This window comes from Leopardus geoffroyi, chromosome A2, assembly GCF_018350155.1.
Source record: "Leopardus geoffroyi isolate Oge1 chromosome A2, O.geoffroyi_Oge1_pat1.0, whole genome shotgun sequence".
In the NCBI taxonomy this organism is placed as follows: domain Eukaryota; kingdom Metazoa; phylum Chordata; class Mammalia; order Carnivora; family Felidae; genus Leopardus; species Leopardus geoffroyi.
Window position 1 is genome coordinate 155,523,310 of NC_059331.1, and position 18,188 is coordinate 155,541,497.

Genomic DNA, 18,188 nt, shown 5'->3' on the forward strand with positions numbered 1-18,188 from the left:
ACTAAACGTACTTCCACGTGAATGCGGCCCTAGTTCGGATGGTACCTATATCAAAATAATACAGCCAAAGAGACTGGCTCTCTTTGCTAAGCAAAGAGAACTGCTCCCATGGTGAGCTCAGAGCATGCGGCACTGGGCTGACTTGATGGGTGGACAGTCAAAGGACCATGGGACAGGCCACCAGGCTGAGGTCTTTCTTGGGTCCTCGCTGTCCCGTGGACAACAGGAGATTCTTACAAAGGGCTGACTTGTTCTCATCTTTGGTGAGCCAGCTCTGAACCACAGGAAGCCTCTTTTAGGAAGAATCTGTTTTCAGATTGATGGGGCGCGAGTGATGGTGGCGGGGGGTCATACCTTTTCCTGAGTTGCTCTCTGTTGACTGGGACAGCCTCTTCACACGTTTCTTTCCTCTCCGGGCCTCGTAAATGGCATTGATTCGCAATACCAACTGCCAGACACCGGGAGAAGAAAAGCCAGTGTTAGTGGCTTCCTCTCCATGTGCAGCTGGGATTCCTTTGCTGCTCGTTCTCTTCCAGGACGACGGAAGGCCGGGAAAGGAGGAGGGAGGGGCCGCTTTCCACGGGCCCACTGGCATCTCTCAATTACTCCTTTCTACCAGACAGGAACAGGACTGTCGAGGACAGTAAAGGAGGCTGCCCGCCTCCCTGATGTATGAACAGGGGAGGTCTAAATATACTAACACATTCAGCTGAGACACAGGGAGGCAATTTCATTGGCTAATTGTGCGACAGTCGCTCCCCCTTCGATGCTGCGATGTCACTGTGATTTGGGAGCAGTCTTTGTGCCCCCCGGGGTGGGAGGCGGTGGTGGGAGAAGAAAAGGGAAGAGACAGCAAAAATAAAAAGCTTCCCAGGCAGGGCCCGTTTTGTAGGAAACACGCCAAAGACTGTGTGAGCAGCTGTGGGCAGCAAGCGGGCAGGGATTACAGCAGCTTTCAAGTTCTAGCTCAGGGCTGCATAGCCATGCCCTGCACCCCGCATACCACCCTTCCTGCGGAGGAATGCTCATCCACACTTGTAAGGGCTTCCATGATCTCTCTTCCCGCTCGGCAGGCACCACTACTGAGCAGCACATTTTCCAGGCTGACTCTAGCAGACCCATCGGGCGACTGAAGCCCTGGGTCGCTTCCCACCAGGCTTTACGGCACCTGCAAATTTCACCAGTGGAAGCCTCCTGGGCTCCACCTGGTTGCGAGGAAGGGAAGTCTACCTGTGTATAGTCAAGGCAAACCAACTGGTGAATTTATTATTTTTTTTAAGTTTATTTTCCCTAGTAATCTCTACACCCAACCTGGGGCTTGAACCCATGACCCTGAGATCAAGAGCCACACGTTCTTCTGACTGAGTCAGCTGGGTACTCCCCAACTGGTGATTTTATTTTATTTCATTTTTATTTAAAAAAAATTTTTTTTAATGTCTATTTTTGAGGGAGGGAGAGAGAGAGAGAGAGAGAGACAGAGACACAGAGAGACAGAGCTCAAGAGGGGAAGGGCCAGAGACAGAGGGAGACGCAGAATCTGAAACAGGTTCCAGGCTCTGAGCTGTCAGCACAGAGCCCCATGCGGGGCTCGAACTCACGAACCGTGAGATCATGACCTGAGCCGAAGTCGGACGGTCAACCGACTGAGCCACCCAGGCGCCCCCCCAACTGGTGATTTTAAAGGGGAGCTGTGTTTATAAGCTGCCTTGAAAGTTTTATATTCTTTTTTGCACTGGAAGAACTGGAGAGAGGATGTGCTATGATGAACTGGGTGACGGGCATGCAGGTGGGCACAGTGGGTTGGCTGTTGCCAATCCCCATCTCTGCCCTCTGTCCCTCTGTCCCAGTCCCTGAAGCTGCTCAGCAGCTCCTCTCCACGAGCCGGAGTGCTGGACCGCCAATGGAGGAAGGTGGCTCATTCTCCAGGTCTCCTTGTGGCAGGCCTGGGCCCCGGCCCCTCAGCTCTGCTGACTGTTAGGGCACTGCCCTGCCACATCTTTGCACACCTGCACACTCTGGGTCCTGCGAGGTGGCCCAACACTGGCCTTGACAGCTCTCTTGGTGAATTCCTCATTCCTAACCCTGTCCTGGCTTTGCCTTGAACCTGAATGAGGTCTCTGCCTTCACCGCCTAATCCCTGCAGTGTGGCTTATTTATATTTCTTCTTATGAAGCAGCCATTTGCTTCAGAGCTCAGACCCATGAAATGGCACTTGCTGGTTTTCGCATATGTTCTAACCACTGGAATATTAATGCTAGCCCCATTTCCTATGGAATAAGACAATGCATAAATGAGATGCTAGTATTATTCACAATAGCCAGGAAGCGAAAACACCCAAATGTCGATCAAGGGATGAATGGATAAACCAAATGTGGTACGTACAATGGAATATTATTCAGCCTTCAAAAGGAAGGGAGTTTGGGCACATGCTCGAACATAAATGAAACTTGAGGACGTTATGCTAAGTGAAATAAGTCAGTCACAAAAGGATAAAGATTGTAAGATTCTACTTACGTAAGGTACCTAGAATAGGCAAATTTGTACAGACAGAAAGCAGAAGAACAGTGGTTGCCAGAGGCTGGCGGGGGAGGGCGGAATGGGGAGTTAGTGTTTCACGGGTACAGAATTTCTATTTGGGGAGATGGAAAGTTCTGTAGATGGATGGTGGTGATGGTTGTATAACAGTGTGAATGTACTATTTTATTTTTTTAATGTTTATTTTTGAGGGAGAGGGAGACAGAGCATGAGCGGGGGAGGGGCAGGCCAAGTGCCTGGGCACTGTGTAAGTGCCGGTGACACTTTCATTTCAGGCAGTAACTTAACATGGAATGAACTGCTGCATTTGCAAATTAAACACATACACAGAGGCAGCACTAGCCCTGCTTTCCCTCCACCTCTACTCTCATAAGATGCGCACACGCATTCTCTTTCCCTCAGTCTCAAAAAACCTTTAAAAAATATTAGAAGCGCCTGGGTGGCTCAGTCGGTTGAGTGTCTGACTCTTGATTTCAGCTCAGGTCTTGGTCCCAGGGTTGTGGTATTGAGCCCCACAAAGGGCTCTGCACTGAGCATGGGGCCTGCTTAGGATTCTCCCTCTCTCTCTACTCCTCTCCCCGACTTGTGTTCTCTTTCTCAAATTGAAAAAAATGGGTGCCTGGGCGGCTCAGTCGGTTAAGCGACCCGACTTTGGCTCGGGTCATGATCTCGCAGTTAGTGGGTTGGAGCCTCACTTCGGGCTCTGTGCTAACAGCTTGGGGCCTGGAGCCTGCTTTGGATTCTGTGTCTCCCTCTCTCTCTACCTCTTGCCTGCTCATGCTCTCTCTCAAAAATAAACATTAAAAACAAAAAAAAATTAAAACAATTTTTTTCTAACAATTAAATAAAAGACATTAAAATAGTACACGGGGGAGTGATGGGTAAAAGGACAGGGGTAGAAGACAGAGGTTAAACGCTTGGTAAGAAAATCATGTACTCAAACTTAGAGTTGTGTTAAAGCTCTTTTAACCCGACACGTAATTCATTTGATTATCTGTTTCATTTGTTAAAATAATGGTAAGGCTGTCAGTACAGATGTGAACGGTCACTTTTAATTATTCTGCAAATGTAGGATTTTGATATTTCAGAGGCCTATGAACAGTCCCAGAAAAAGCGGAAGGGGAGTTAAGGGAGTGCCTAGAGATGCCACACTCTGGGGGCCCCGGAGCAGCTATCACGATAGCACAGGACAGTGACTGTGGAAGGCAGTCGACGGGACGCTGGGGAGTGAGTCTGTGCTGAAAGAGACTGGGTCCCTGTGTTAGTGGAGCTCATTCAGCAAACATCAAATAATCAGTATGCAACCTGCACCACACTCTGGGCAGGACAAGGCCCAACAAGGAGAGCAGAAGAAGGAGGAGGCCTGGCTCCACCCTGGCCCCTCCAGTTGCCCTCTGTCAGCAAGATGTCTTCTCCTCTGTTCCACCTACAACCCCCTCCTACCAGGCTGTGGGTTTTAGTCTTTTCTCAATCACCTGACCCTGGCTGCCCTTACTCTTCAGAACGCACTCTGATTGTCAAGGTGACTTCACTTCACTTGAATGAGAAGGTTGGGAACGGGTGTGGTAGGGGTGAAATTATGGCTCAAAATACTGATTAACTAAACTGTCAGGAGGAACCAGCTTGTAAATGTCCCATGACTTTCAGGTCAATGCATCACATTGAGAAATCTGATGAAACCTATAGACCATCTTCTCCCTCTTCCATCTATCCCCCAAAACTCTGCACACAAAATTTTACATGATATTATTGGTTTCATGACTTCTAAATCCCATCCATCCATCCATCCATCCATCCATCCATCCATCCATCCATCCATGTATTCTGAAATGAAGAGTTCCTGCTCTAAAAGTTCTCATAGGAAGTTGGTACCCAAGTGGCCAGTGAAGAGGGACCAGCATAGCAGGGCTGGAGCTGAGGAAAGGGAAACATCCTTTGATGTTTCACCTTTCCGGTTGAAAAGAGGCAGCAAAGGGGCACCTGGGTGGCTCAGTCAGTGAAGCGTGACTCTTGATTTCGGCTCAGGTCATGATCTCACGGTTGTGAGACTGAACCCAGCATTGGGCTTGCGCTGGGCGTGGAGCCTATTGGGGATTATCTCCCTCTGCTTCTCCCCTGCTCGGGTTCTCTCTCTCTCTCTCTCTCTCTCTCTCTCTCAAAGAAAAGAGCCAGGAAAGATATATTTTTGACAAGTGCTGGCCCGGAGCACAGGCTTCACACGATGCCACCTCTGTAGCTGGTGTTCACCAAAGTCTGAGTCACAGCACAAGGAACGGAGCTCTGCTTTTTGAGGCCCTTTGAGGAGGGGCATTGGAAACGTGGTGTGGGATCACAAGCAGAGCTGGGGCTGGGAGAGGAAGGGCTAAGAGGAAGGCTACAGGACCACAGTAACTATCATGACAAAGGCTCAGACACTCCAGCCTGCTGCCTGGCCTGTGATGAGGCAGGCAGAAGACGGCCCAGTGTTCAGTTCTCTGCCCAGATTCCTCTGCAGCCTTCCTTTGCAGGAAAGGGGACCTATCTGCACACGAAGTTTGCTGCAAGCCTTACCTTGGGTATCTTTCTCTTCTTCCTGCCATTCTGCGGATCTCCAAGGTTAAAGAAAGTGTCATCAGGGCTGCTGGGGGTGGAGGGGGGGCTGATTTTGGAAGGGGACCCATATCCATCCCGACTCAGCTTCCTAGTGTCCAGCAGTTTGAAGTTCCTTCTCTCTGAATTTTGCCGGAAAAAAGCAGGTTTGGACAATGACTGCTGGGAGGGGAAAGGAGAAAAGAAGAGCAAATAAATACAAAGGGACTAACTGGGAGATGGCTGGGGGTGCCAGTGATACAGACCATGAGATGGAGAGGGAAAGCTGGTCTCTGTTCCCAGGGTAGGCTGAGTGTGTCTGCATAAAGATGACAAAGGACGCACACCCAATCCAGTCTCCTTTTAGACAAGTGGGAGTACCCTGGCTTTCTTACCTGTACAAGTCAGGAGCTCAGCCAACTAACACCCACCGGACTGGGAGTCAGAAGACCTAAGCCTGGTTTTGACCCCTGCCAGCTGGTAAGCTGAGGATCTCCTATACAAGGAGCTTCACTTCCTAAGCCTCGGGGTCTTATCTCTAAAAATGAGCTGCTTTAAGGTCAAAGGTAAAAAAGAAAAAAACCCCAAAACCAAAAACCCTACAACTTACAGATCTTCTTTTTCTTTTTTATATACCACAAATTTTTAAATATGTATTAGGAAGGTTGCAGAAGAGATGTGGTTAACCTGGTGTTGGGTCGCTGGTCTGTGGGCTCCACAGGCCCTGGTCCATGCTGTCTGGTCCCCCTCTGCCATCTTGTACCGATTTAAAATTAACTCCCCTAGCGGTGCCTGGGTGACCCAGTCGGTTAAAATTAACTCCCTCTAGAACTCATTTTTGTAACACATAAATTAATGAAAAGGCAAACAGGCAAAAAGATAGGGATGGAAGATTTATAAAATAAAGAAAGACAATGATGCTTAGATATGGAAAACAATTCTTAGCTTTACTCATAAGAGAAAAGAAAATGAAAACTCCATCAAAGAGACATTTTTCTCTCTAAGATTAGCGAAGATAAATTTGGTAACTCACCGGAGTTATTGGTGAGTCCCTTTCACACTTTCGTCCACTGCTGGTGGGACTAGAAATCGGTACAATTCTACGGAGGGCGATGGAGCAGTGCCAACGAAATTACAAATGCACATGCCGCTTCACCCAGTAATTCCATCTCCAGGAATGGGCCCTACCCATATACCCAGACTTGGGCAAAGTTATACTGTACGAGGCAAGCTATACTGTGCAAACCGTAGTGTACACTGTGAGATGGCTTGTAAAATACAAGTACACAAAATACTGGAAACGATGTCCACCAGCAGAAGCTGGTCAAATAAAATCTGGTACATCTACAGAATGGAATACGATGCATGTGTAAGAAAAATCTTAATGTACTCATATGGAAAGTTCTCTCAGATGTATATTGGTTTTTTTTTTTTTAATGTTGTACTTATTTTGGGGAGACAGAGAGAGAGAGAGAGAGACAGAGTATGAGCGGGGGAGGGGCAGAGAGAGAGGGAGACACAGAATCCACGAAGCACGTTCCAGGCTTTGAGCTGTCGGCATAGAGCCTGACGTGGGGCTCGAGAGCATGACCTGAGCCGAAGTCGGACGCTCAACTGACTGAGCCACCCAGACGCCCCGGAGGTCTGTTGTTAAGCATGAAAAGCAAAGTGTAGAACAGTTGGCAAAACATGCTGATGTGTGTGTGTTTTAAGGAGCTACCCTGCTGGTGTACGCAGAGGACAGTTCTGAAGGACACATCAGAAACTAACAGTGGTTCTTCTGGGGGACAGAGATGGAGGGCCAGGGGCCAGAGGAAGACTTTTCACTGTACACCTTTAATACTCCTTAAAGTTTAAGCCATACGAATACATTAACACTGAAATAAGAGATACTAATAAAATTTAAAAACTACTTGGACTATCTTCTTCCTAAAGGTACTTCCAGGATGCACACTGTATTATAATTATAGCTGCAAAGTCTCTTTTTTAAAATGAATTAATGAGTTAATGCATTTGATGGGCTAAAGGTATATAAAGTACCTAGCAAAATACCTGATACACTACAGTTTTTCTCATTTTTTCATACTTTAATATGCTAACTGCTTTTTTCTTTAGTATATTGTTTATGTTCTTTGCCTATTTATCTTTTGAGTTCCTAGTGTTTTTCTTATTAATTTGGAAGAACTCTTTATATAGACCAGATATGAACTATTTGTCAGTTTTGTTGTGTGTTTTTTCCATGTTTTTTTTTAAGATCATGTGAAATCTTTGTATATGAAAATCTGTTCATCTTTTCCTTTGTGAATGATTTAATCTTGCCTCTCTTTGCCTAGAAAGTCTATGTATTTTTAGAGGTTTAATACATATTTAATTCCATTTTCTTGTGGATTTTCTTAGCTTATTTCGAACATATTTTTTTAGTGTTTTATTTTTGAGAGAGAAAACGCGAGCGAGGGAGGGACAGAGAGAGGGGCACAGATGATCTGAAGTAGGCTATGCATTGAGACCAGCAAGCCTGATGTGGGGCTCGAACTCATAAACTGCAAGATTGTGACCTGGGCTGAAGTCAGACACTCAACCGACTGAGCCACCCAGGTGCCCCTTAACATATTTTATTTATTAATCCATCAGTCATTTATTTTTTTTTTATTTTTTTTTTCAACGTTTATTTATTTTTGGGACACAGAGAGAGACAGAGCATGAACGGGGGAGGGGCAGAGAGAGAGGGAGACACAGAATCGGAAACAGGCTCCAGGCTCTGAGCCATCAGCCCAGAGCCCGACGCGGGGCTCGAACTCACAGACCGCGAGATCGTGACCTGGCTGAAGTCGGACGCTTAACCGACTGCGCCACCCAGGTGCCCCTGAGTCATTTATTTTATTGCATGTTAGTCTAAAGTGATTTTTCCCCCAAAGCTACCTTATCCCTATTCCACTTAATAAATAAGTCTTTCTTTTCCTATCAGATTACAAGGCCACATTTATTATATCTTAAACTCTTACAGAATCATCTTATTTTGTTCCATCGATTTCTCTATTCTTGTTTCGTTCCACATAGTATGTAACAATAACTCCAGAACCTTTTCTTTTTGAAGATTTCTAGGAATAAAGACTCCTAGTCTTCCCAAGTGGCCTGCTGCAATGTTTGTATCACGAGTCTATAGGCAGCAATCAATCGCTTAGCACCACAAGCCCTGAGCAGAAAAAGCCAGTGTGGTTTGCTCACTATGCGCATCTTCATAATTAAACCAGCACATAAAGAAGGAATAGCTAGAAGCTTTCTTAGAGGCCAAATTCCATCTGCAATGAAATCCAAGGAAATGGCCCCGAGTCTTTCCCTGTATTAGAATCACGTATCACATTGTTGGCAAAAAGCAGGCATCTGTTTTTATTAGACTTTTAGGTGTGAGAGTGTTTGTTCAAAGATTTGACCGATAAAGAAGTCTGAGGAGAAAGAAAACAGAACGGAATCAGAACATGGTACGCAACTCTCTAAAGGGTGTCAAGAGACCTGGGGGAGGCTGTGTGGGCTGCATCTCCCGTGGTGACAGCATCTCCCCATGGTGACACTGCCAGGGAAAGGGGCCCCGGTGTGCCCTCCAGAGCACCCAGAATCAGCCCCCAAATGTCCAGGGAGCTTTCACGAGGGGGTGGAGTTTCAGCTGCTACTTAACTGAGAAGAGGACCTAGTGGGCTCTGGGGTAGAGCGTTTTCAAGTAGATAGCACAATCTGAGAAGAGGCATAGCGGTGAGGAAGAGCAAATTAGACCAGAGAGAGTCTTCATGGCTTAGAGCGAGTACAGCCAAAGAGATGGGAGAGATCACACACCAAGGAGGACATCAAATCATCTGTGGAAGGCCTTTGAAGGTAAGGGTATGACTCTTGGACTTAGCAGTGGGTGGCAAGCCTTTTCTTAAAGGCCAGACGGTAAATATTTTAGGCTTTGTCACGACTACTAGACTGCCACCGCAGTGCAAAAGCAGCCATACCAAATATGTGCATGAATGAGCATGGCTGTTACAGAAAAACTTTATTTACAAAATCAGTCAACCAGCAGAAGTTGGTCAAACCTGAACGATAGTCTAAAAGAATAGATACTATAGGACCCCAGGGGTGATTATATCAGGCTATGGCCCAGATAAGATTCCTGCTTTTGATCAGAAAGCCTCACTCGGGGCGTGTGGATGGTTCAGTCAGTTGGGCGTCTGACTCTCGATTTCGGCTTGGCGTGGGTCATGGTCTTGTGGTTTGTGAGTTTGAGACTCTGCCCTGTGTTTGGCTCTGGGCTGACAGTGTGGAGCCTGCTTGGGATTCTCTCTCTCTCTTCTGTCTCCCCCTGCTTGCTCTCTCTCTCAAAATAAAATAAACTTAGAAAGAAAGAAAGAAAGCCTCACACCAATGTGCTCTGATGGTAATATGCCTAATTCCATTGTGTCTATGGAATAACCTCTAGGGAGGGGCCCAGCTGTTGCAGAGGCACACAGAATGGACCTAGCAAAAGATCTGTGGTGTCCAAAAAAGAAAAGCAGGCAAGAACTCTCTGTGGAAACTTCATGAGTTATTTTGGGGGACTGAGTGTGATGGGCCCTGGCCAGGGGACTTCTTGGTGGGGAAGAGGGGCGGCAAGGAAACTGCATGCCTCCCTAAAGGGAGCTGACCTGGACTCAAGCCAGGGTTCATTCACCCTTCTTGTCTGCGAATGGTGGCTGGTGGCTCAACTCCTTCCTGTCCTCTCTTGTCCCTGTCTTACTGCCTCAGAAGACAGTGATGTAAGAAGACTGAAAGGGCCCTTGATACCAAATATCCCATCTCTTCCTAACCTAACTTAACCTCATTCCTGGTCTCTTTTATAGAGGCCTCCTCTAAGGACTTAGATGTCATTCTCACAAACATGTCCGTTAGCTCATATATACCCACAGGTGCATATCTTTCCATGAATGCATAAACACTTCCTTAAATATACACACACAGAAGTACATAGGAAAGCAAACACGCATATTTTAACAATTGGGACATTATACAAAGTGATGACATTACATTTAAACAATGGAATGCCAGGCAGACAACAAACATTGTTTTTAAAAGGAAATTAATGATGTGGGGAAATACTCAGGATAAAGGCCAGCAACAGTATATAGACATCATCCCAAATCTTTTTTATGTACACACACACACACACACAAACACACACACACACATACACACACACTAACAATCTATTAAAGAAAAATAAAAATCCCCGATTATGGATGAGTTTTATATTCTTCATTACACTTTTCAGTATTTAAGAAAATTTTGGATGGCTCAGTCATTAATCTGACTTTGGCTCAGGTCATGATCTCAGGTTCATGAGCTCACGCTCAGCTTAGGGTAAAACGTGAGCCCAGCTTCAGGTGAGCCCTGCTTCTCACTGTCTCCCTCACCCACACCCACACCCATCTCCTCCTCTGCCCCTCCTGGGATATTCTCTCTCTCTCTCTCTCTCTCTGCCCCTTGCTCACTTGCACCCTCTCTCTCTCTCTCTTTCTCTCAAAAAAAATTTAAAAAAATTTTTTTAATGCTTATTTATTTTTGAGAAAGAGAGAGCACGATGGGTGGAGGGCAGAGAGAGAGGGAGACACAAAATCCAAAGCAGGCTCCAGGCTGAGCTGTCAACACAGAGCCCAGCGTGAGGCCTGAACTCATGAACTATGAGATCATGACCTGAGCTGAAGTCGGGTGCGCAACTGATTGAGCCACCCAGGCGCCCCCCACCACCCCCCAGCCAAAAATTTTTTTTTGTGATGAGAATATTCTGTTTTTAGGAAACGAAGTTTTTTTTAAAAAAAAGAACACATACTGAAAAGCACAATTCTATATATTTACCAACCGCACATAAATAGTAGCTACTTAGCCTAAGTATTTACAAGGATTAATTTGATTACTCTTCATAAAATCCCTACCAGGAGAGTACTATTATCATTCCTATTTTATCAGTGACAAACTGATCCGTGTAGATGAGATCATTTGCCCAAAGTCACTCAGCTAGCAAGTTCTGAATGGAGACAGACTCTAGAACTTGCACACTTGACCAGATACTGCCTCTCTGTAGCTACAGCTAAGTGATACAGGATTTTTTGGTGTGGGAGATGGCGTGGGTGGGCTCCCCAGGCAACCAGAGAATGCTACTTAGTGACACGTTTTTTCCCTTAGGTCTTACGAGTCAGTACATAAAAAAGAATGTCTCACGTTAGCCTAGATTTCCTTTGTTATCAAAATTAGTTCCTACTCCATTTACTGTGCTATTCCAGGTGTGGGGATGGAGGTAACACATAGCAAGAAAAGAAAATAGCCCCGGCTCAAGAGCTTGCATTGTGTGTCTATAAGCATTAGCATCTGCACATCCGCTCCTTTCTGTCTGTCCAGCTGACCCTTACCCTGGTGCTGGGTCCAGGCACGGTCTCACTAAATGAGAATCCCAGAAGCTGTCACAGGATCTTTCTGAGGCTGACAGAGGAGGTCGCCACAAAGGGACTGCTTCCGCCAGTTCTAAGGTCCCAGGTGCAGCCCAGATGCGGCAGATGCTCCATGAATATTTGATGAGTTAAAACGGAGGAAGTGGTGAAGTCTGCAGCTGTCCCCCAGAATGGGCACAAACCGGATACCCAGATGTGGGAGAGCGGAGGAATGAGCGTGGACACAGAGTCCTGCGGATGACGTGCAAAGGCTGAAAGCAGCTGGCAGGAATCGGCGGCAATCAGACACACACCCTGGGCAACTGGAGACAGGGATAGGCTTGTGGAGGTGGTTACCTACTGTGTTTAGCTGCTCTGGTGACACAGGACCTAGGTTTTCTCTGGCTGGCAGGAAGGGGAAGAAGAGGGCCGTTAAGTCCTTATTTCCTGGCATCAGGGAGGAGCCCCCAGCTCTAACTGCAGAGTTGCTTGGGGCAGATGTTGTTCATTGCTCCTAAGGGGCAGGCGGTGCATTCCCTGCGTGAAGAGGACAGCAGGGGAGAGCCAGGTGGGACACGAAAGGGCACCCTGTGTTGTGAGAGAGCCTTCCTTCTTTTAAGCCAGACTTATCCACTATGGGAAATGAAGGATTTCCTAAATGTCGAAGGCATCTATGTCCACTGAAAACACATTTCAAAGGCAAGTAGGAAAATTCTGCTAATTATCTCTTGTGCTGGATTATTCATGACAACACTCTTCCGTAGGAGGAGAAAAAGAGCAGTTAACTGGCTTCCGCAAGAATTACAGTAATCGCTTGGTTAGGTAAGATCCACCCCTCATGGTGGAGTCTACCTTCAACTCTCTTCAGGAAGACTGGTGGCAGAAAGATTCCCTGTGTGACCACTGAGCACAAAAGGCATGCCTCGTGTGCGGACCCCCCACCTGCCAGCAAATGCATGGAGCCCAGAGAGGAAGATGGCTTCTTTTCTTAGGCTGGAAATAGATCCTGCAATGGGACTGAAACTGACACCCGGGGCCTGGATTTGGCCTTCCTTTACTTAATTTCTTCATCAATTACACACTGTAGAACAACCACTAATGGCGGACACAAAGGAAGAGAATATTGAGGAACTTCAGGAATTCATAATTTAGCTGGGGAGGTTTTTAAGATACATTACATGACTAAAATCAGATTTTAAATCATCAACGTCAGAGATATCATAATGCCGTATACACAATTTGGTGTAAAATGAACACTTTAGCCCAATGAGTAAGAGGGGAAGAAGTTCCAGTGGCTGAAATGGCCTAGAAACTTCTTGAAGGAGGCAGGATTGATCTGGGTTGTAAAAGGATGGGGAGAGAAAGACAAGAGCCAAGAGCAGATATAAAAATGACCTAACACAGGGGTGGGCAAATGTGGCCTCTGGGCCACATCTGGCCCACCACCTGTTTCTATACAGCCCACGAGCTAAGAATGGTTTTTACATTTTTTAAATGGTTGGAAAATAAGTAATATTTCACGACATGTGAAAAGTATGTAAAATTAAAATTTGGTGTCTGTAATAAAGTTTTATTGACATACAGCACATCTATCTGTTTGCATATTGTCTACAGCTGCTTTTCACTATAATGCAGCACTGAGTAGTCACAACAGAGTTCATATATTTACCCTCTGGTCCTTTACAGAAAAGGTCTGTCAATCTGGGCCTAGAGTATCAGAGGGGCAATTTGTATGCTTTGGCTAGACGGGAGCTTTTGTATGTAGGAAGTGTAGGAAATTAGGTAATAATGGATGCCCAGGGATCAATTATGAAGGATTATTTAATGCCAAGCTAAGGAATATAAATTCAATCCTCTTGGCAATGAGTTGAAGATATCATTCACATGAGTATAGTTATATTATCTATATGTACCTAGTACAAAATTTCAAAAGGTTCAAAAGGATATTCGGTAAAAAAAAAAAAAAGAAAAAAGAAAAAAAAAGTCAGTTTTGCACCTTGCCCTCCAGGTACTCACATTCAGACAACTCCACAGATATACCCACTCACTCTTAGGTTCCCTATAGGGATATTCCTCTACATACACTAACATATTTGGGTTTCCATGTATGTATATTTTTCTATTTAAAACCTCAAAGATGGTGGCATGCTATAAAGGTACTGTTTCTGTACCAGAACTTTCAGTCTTATATTTTAGACTTTGTTTTAGGTCAGGCTACTCTTCCTTACAGTTGTATAATACGGATGTGCTATCTTACTTACCCAGTTTGGGGAGGTTTCTGACCCAGAAACTAAAATGTTATTTTAGGATGTTTGGTTGAGCAGAGGGTTTCCGGGAGAACTAGAGGCAGAACTAGAGCAGGCAGGCAGCTGATAGGCAAATCCAGGAACCCAGAGGTGAGGGAGGCCTGGCACTCCGGTGTAACCCACAGCTCGAGGCTGCTCGAGGCCACCATGCTGGGGGTGCTGGGGGCCCCTCTCCCTGCACCACTCCCCGGGGGGTTCATACCTTGGAGGGTGTGTCAGGAATGGAAGAAGTGGGAGAACCAGGGAAGTTCAAGACACACTTCTTCCCCAGGCAGCGACCGTGCAACTCCACGTCCTCATAAGGGTTTTCCTTCATTGGTGGATCTGTGGTCAAAGGCAACAGGTCAGGAACTGGGAACATTACGGAAGTTTTCCTTATCAGAGAGCCACCCAACGTCTCGGCCTCTCCTGGTGGGGATGTCTGATGTCTTGCTATCCATTCACCTCCTTCCTCTTGGACCCTGGTTTTCGCTGGAGTGACTCCCTGTGTCCCCCTTCTTAGATATATGGAGTTAACTCCATTCCAAGTTCAGAGCATCAGTCAATGTGAGCATCCCCAGTCTCCGCCTCAGTGTCCAGTTCAGGGAAGGGCTCACATCCCAAGCTTATGCCAACCAGTGCGTGGCATTCCTGGGCTACGAAGGTGAACAAGGGACCTAAACCGGTCTCTTCAGCGTGAACCTCGGCATTTTTGTTGGGTGCAGAACATGGGATCTCCTTCCCAACGGGAAGTTACAGATTCCAGGGAGCTGACGGCAGCCATCATGAAGACCACAGGAAACCGCCGAGAATGGAGCTAGCCCGACTGATAACAAGGGAGAAGAGGGGCGCCTGGCTGGCTCAGTCAGTGGAGTGGGCAGTTCTCGATCTCAGGATTGTGAGTTCAAGCCCCACACTGGGTGCAGAGCCTACTTTATAAAAGGTGGGTCGGGGGGAGGAAACAAGAGAGAATAGGCCAGTTCTGGTCACATGAACCAACAAACTCCCTTGTTATTTCAGCTGGGTCTTCCGTTCTCTGTAACTGAAAACTTCCCTGTTAGGTACACACTGTTAAGAGAAGTCCAGACCTCATACCCGCTCGGACCTGGGAAGCCTACTGCTTTGGCAGCAACCCATCTCCCAAACTTGGACGCTATAATTCAAACAGTCTATGGTGAAATTCATAGCTCAGCTAAATATCTATTCTGCCTCAAGTCTCGTGTTTCCTCCTACTGTGGAGTTTGTTCTGGTATTGATGATTCCATTCACATATGTATATGTGTATCTGCCCTACCGATCCCTTGCATGTGGCCACGTACGGGTTTCTCCCTCTTACCAGCTCCTTTCTTCTCCCACTCTCACCCTTGACCCTAGCATGCAGACGGTGGGCTGAGCTCACACTTCCCTGAAAACTGTGATATTCCCTGAAGACTATTGAACTCACTAATTTATTGATTTTATTTTCCTTTTTAACTCACTAATTTAATTTTTTTTTTTTTTTCAACGTTTATTTATTTTTGGGACAGAGAGAGACAGAGCATGAACGGGGGAGGGGCAGAGAGAGAGGGAGACACAGAATCGGAAACAGGCTCCAGGCTCTGAGCCATCAGCCCAGAGCCCGACGCGGGGCTCGAACTCACGGACCGCGAGATCGTGACCTGGCTGAAGTCGGACGCTCAACCGACTGCGCCACCCAGGCGCCCCAATTAACTCACTAATTTAAATGCAAACAGGGGCGCCTGGGTGGCTCAGTTGGTTACATGTCTGACTTTGGCTCAGGTCATGATCTCATGGCTCAGGAGTTCGAGCCCCACATCCGGCTCGCTGCTGTCAGCAGAGGGTCCACTTCGGATCCTCTGTCTCCCTTTCTCTCTGCCCCTCCCTTGCTATTTTCTCAAAAATAAATAAACATTGTTGGGATGAGCACTGGGTGTTAAATGTAGAGGATGAACCACTGGATTCTACTCCTGTAATCATTATTGCACTATATGCTAACTAACTTGGATATAAATTAAAAAAAAAATTCTTAAATAAAATATTAGCAAATGAAATCCAAAATAAAATATAAACATTAAAAAATAAAGAAATGCAAAAAAACTTGGTGAATCTGAGCTCCACTTTAGAATTTAAAAGAACTTAGGCCAAAGCTACTTTTAAAAATAGTAGACATTCATTTTAGTCTGAATTTTGATGCCCTGTTACTGTCACACTCCTACAGATTCAGGAAGAGCGTGGTGGCCTTAGTTTTCCTTCATTCCATAATCCCTAAATTTACTGAGCATCTGTTACAAACCAGGTACTTTCCATTCCATTTTCTCCAATCCTCAGCCCTACAATGTAACTGTCATCGTCTTTATTATACAGATGAGAGAACGATGTTCAGAAAAGTGAAGTCCCCCACTCACTGTTATACAGCTAATCAGGAGCAGAGCAGAGATTCAATCACAGCTATTCAGACCCCAGGTCTCCAGTGTTTCCCACTGCAACATGCTGCCTCCATGGCCATTCAGCACCAGTCCTTCCTCTTTCCTCTCCGGTCCCACTTTCTCTCATATGTCCCTCCGTGGGCCACTCTGCCATGCCCCCTACCTGCTCTCTTGTTCATCTGAGTACATGTATTTCTTCGAGACTCTGTGTGTGTGTGTGTGTGTGTGTGTGTGTGTGTGTGTGTGTGTGAGTGTGTGTGTGTCTGTGTTTCAAGGGGTCAGCCCCATTTCCTCTCCCCCTTGCCAGAGACAGACCCGGACTCATACACAGGTATGTGGGCCTCTTACCTAGAATGTCCTCGTAGACGTTCTCCTCTGATAAAGTGCGTGTGAGCCCCAACTTAGTCTGTGCATACCAGTCCACTCTGCTGTTCTCAGAGGAAGATTGCAGTAAGTCTTCAAACTCATAGGACTTTCTGGTTTGTACAAGATGGGAGAAAAAAACCAAAAAACAAGAACTCAAATCAATTAGGCTGGTCCAGAGATTATATGCCCCCAAATTTTCTTCCTGCAAAGATTTCTATTAATGAAATCAACTCTGTTTCTTGTAAGAAGGTATGAAAATCCTTACATAAGAGGTGTGGCTTTTATCTGAAAGAATGTTTATGCTGTTACGCTGAGTAAAGGGAGTCAAGTACATATAAAATACAACCCCAACTTTGTAAGCACACATATACATAGAAAAGAAGTGAAGGAAGTGAAATATACAGCTATATCTTAGGGCTAAGGAATGGCTCATGGCTTCTTTTCACTTTTACTTTGTGGACTTTTTAAATAATCTGCAATGTTTACAGAGCATACATTAATAATCGGAAAGGAGCAGTGATGGCCAGTTCAGAGTGGACCAGAGGCCTGGGCCCCCTTCTCACTTCTCTCACTCAAGTGGTTATTATCAGAATGAAACCCAGAGGCCAGCTGAGACACCCCAACTCCCTCACGCACTCCCCCTGCAGAGATCTGTGCAAATGTGGTAAGGATGATCAGTAATGATGATAAATAAATGGCTATCACCCTCACCACACCCTCTACATCCACAGGAGCTGTCCCTGTTGACCTAATGCAAAGTCCAGCCCCCACCCCCAACATACACAGTGGCTCACCTTGAGTTTCTATGATTTCTTTAGCTTTACTGAACATTAGGAAGGTCAGGAGGTAGACCATACTGTGGAACATACAAAATATCAGCCACCTCACCGGTTCATCCCACCTTTCCCTTTTTTCTCCTCTCTCCTTCTCCACAGTAACACACAACTTCCCCCCAGTTGGACCAGAACAGCCCTGTCCACTCAGGCTCTCGAGGCTCATCTTGTCCGTCCAGGGGACTTGTCAGGAACTCGCGCTGAACACACTCGGGCCTTCCTTGAATGGAATTTAGTCCACCCACACTCCTGAGGGCACACTCCCCAGCTGGCCTTGACTTGGTCCTAGCCCTTCACTCCTCCTGGTATAGGATGGTCACAAGCCTCCCATGGCCCAGGAGTCACAGCTCCTTACTCTGGGCACCCGTGTCTAGCACAGCATCCTGCACCTGCTTGACGTAAACTGTGGCTGACTACGTAGAAGTGTATGTCTTTGCTTCTCACCCATGCTTCCAATCTCTCTCTGCCCCTGGGGAAGGTGCCCTCTGGTGGCTCTAAGATTAAACAGATCAGTACACAGATCCCAGATGCATTGTTCACAAGCCTTTTAACCTGGGATGAACTACTTAACTGGGCTGAAACTCTTCCTCCTGACTTGAAAAACAGGAATTATCTCATAGGATTGCCCAAAGAATAGAAAACAGAAAGTCTGTAAAGTCCTTAGCACCTAGCAAACATGCAACAAGTGTTAGCTGTTGCTATGACCGTGCAGTGCTATAATTACTTACGTAGCAAATGTTT

General features: G+C 46.2%; 1 protein-coding gene across 6 annotated transcripts in view; it reads right to left on the bottom strand.

Annotated features, from left to right (window-relative positions):
* The window catches only part of DENND2A (DENN domain containing 2A), a 103,938-nt gene that overhangs the window by 41,036 nt on the left and 44,714 nt on the right, over positions 1-18,188 (bottom strand). For 4 of the 6 annotated variants that reach the window (XM_045495888.1, XM_045495886.1, XM_045495885.1 and 1 more), the window contains 4 exons: positions 16,597-16,724; positions 14,046-14,167; positions 5,086-5,286; positions 355-448 (listed from right to left, as the gene is read on the bottom strand). In XM_045495888.1, the coding sequence (XP_045351844.1) occupies positions 355-448; positions 5,086-5,286; positions 14,046-14,167; positions 16,597-16,724 (545 nt within the window). The remainder of the gene's footprint in view (positions 1-354; positions 449-5,085; positions 5,287-14,045; positions 14,168-16,596; positions 16,725-18,188) is intronic. The other 2 variants (XM_045495884.1, XM_045495889.1) reach the window with 2 other exon arrangements.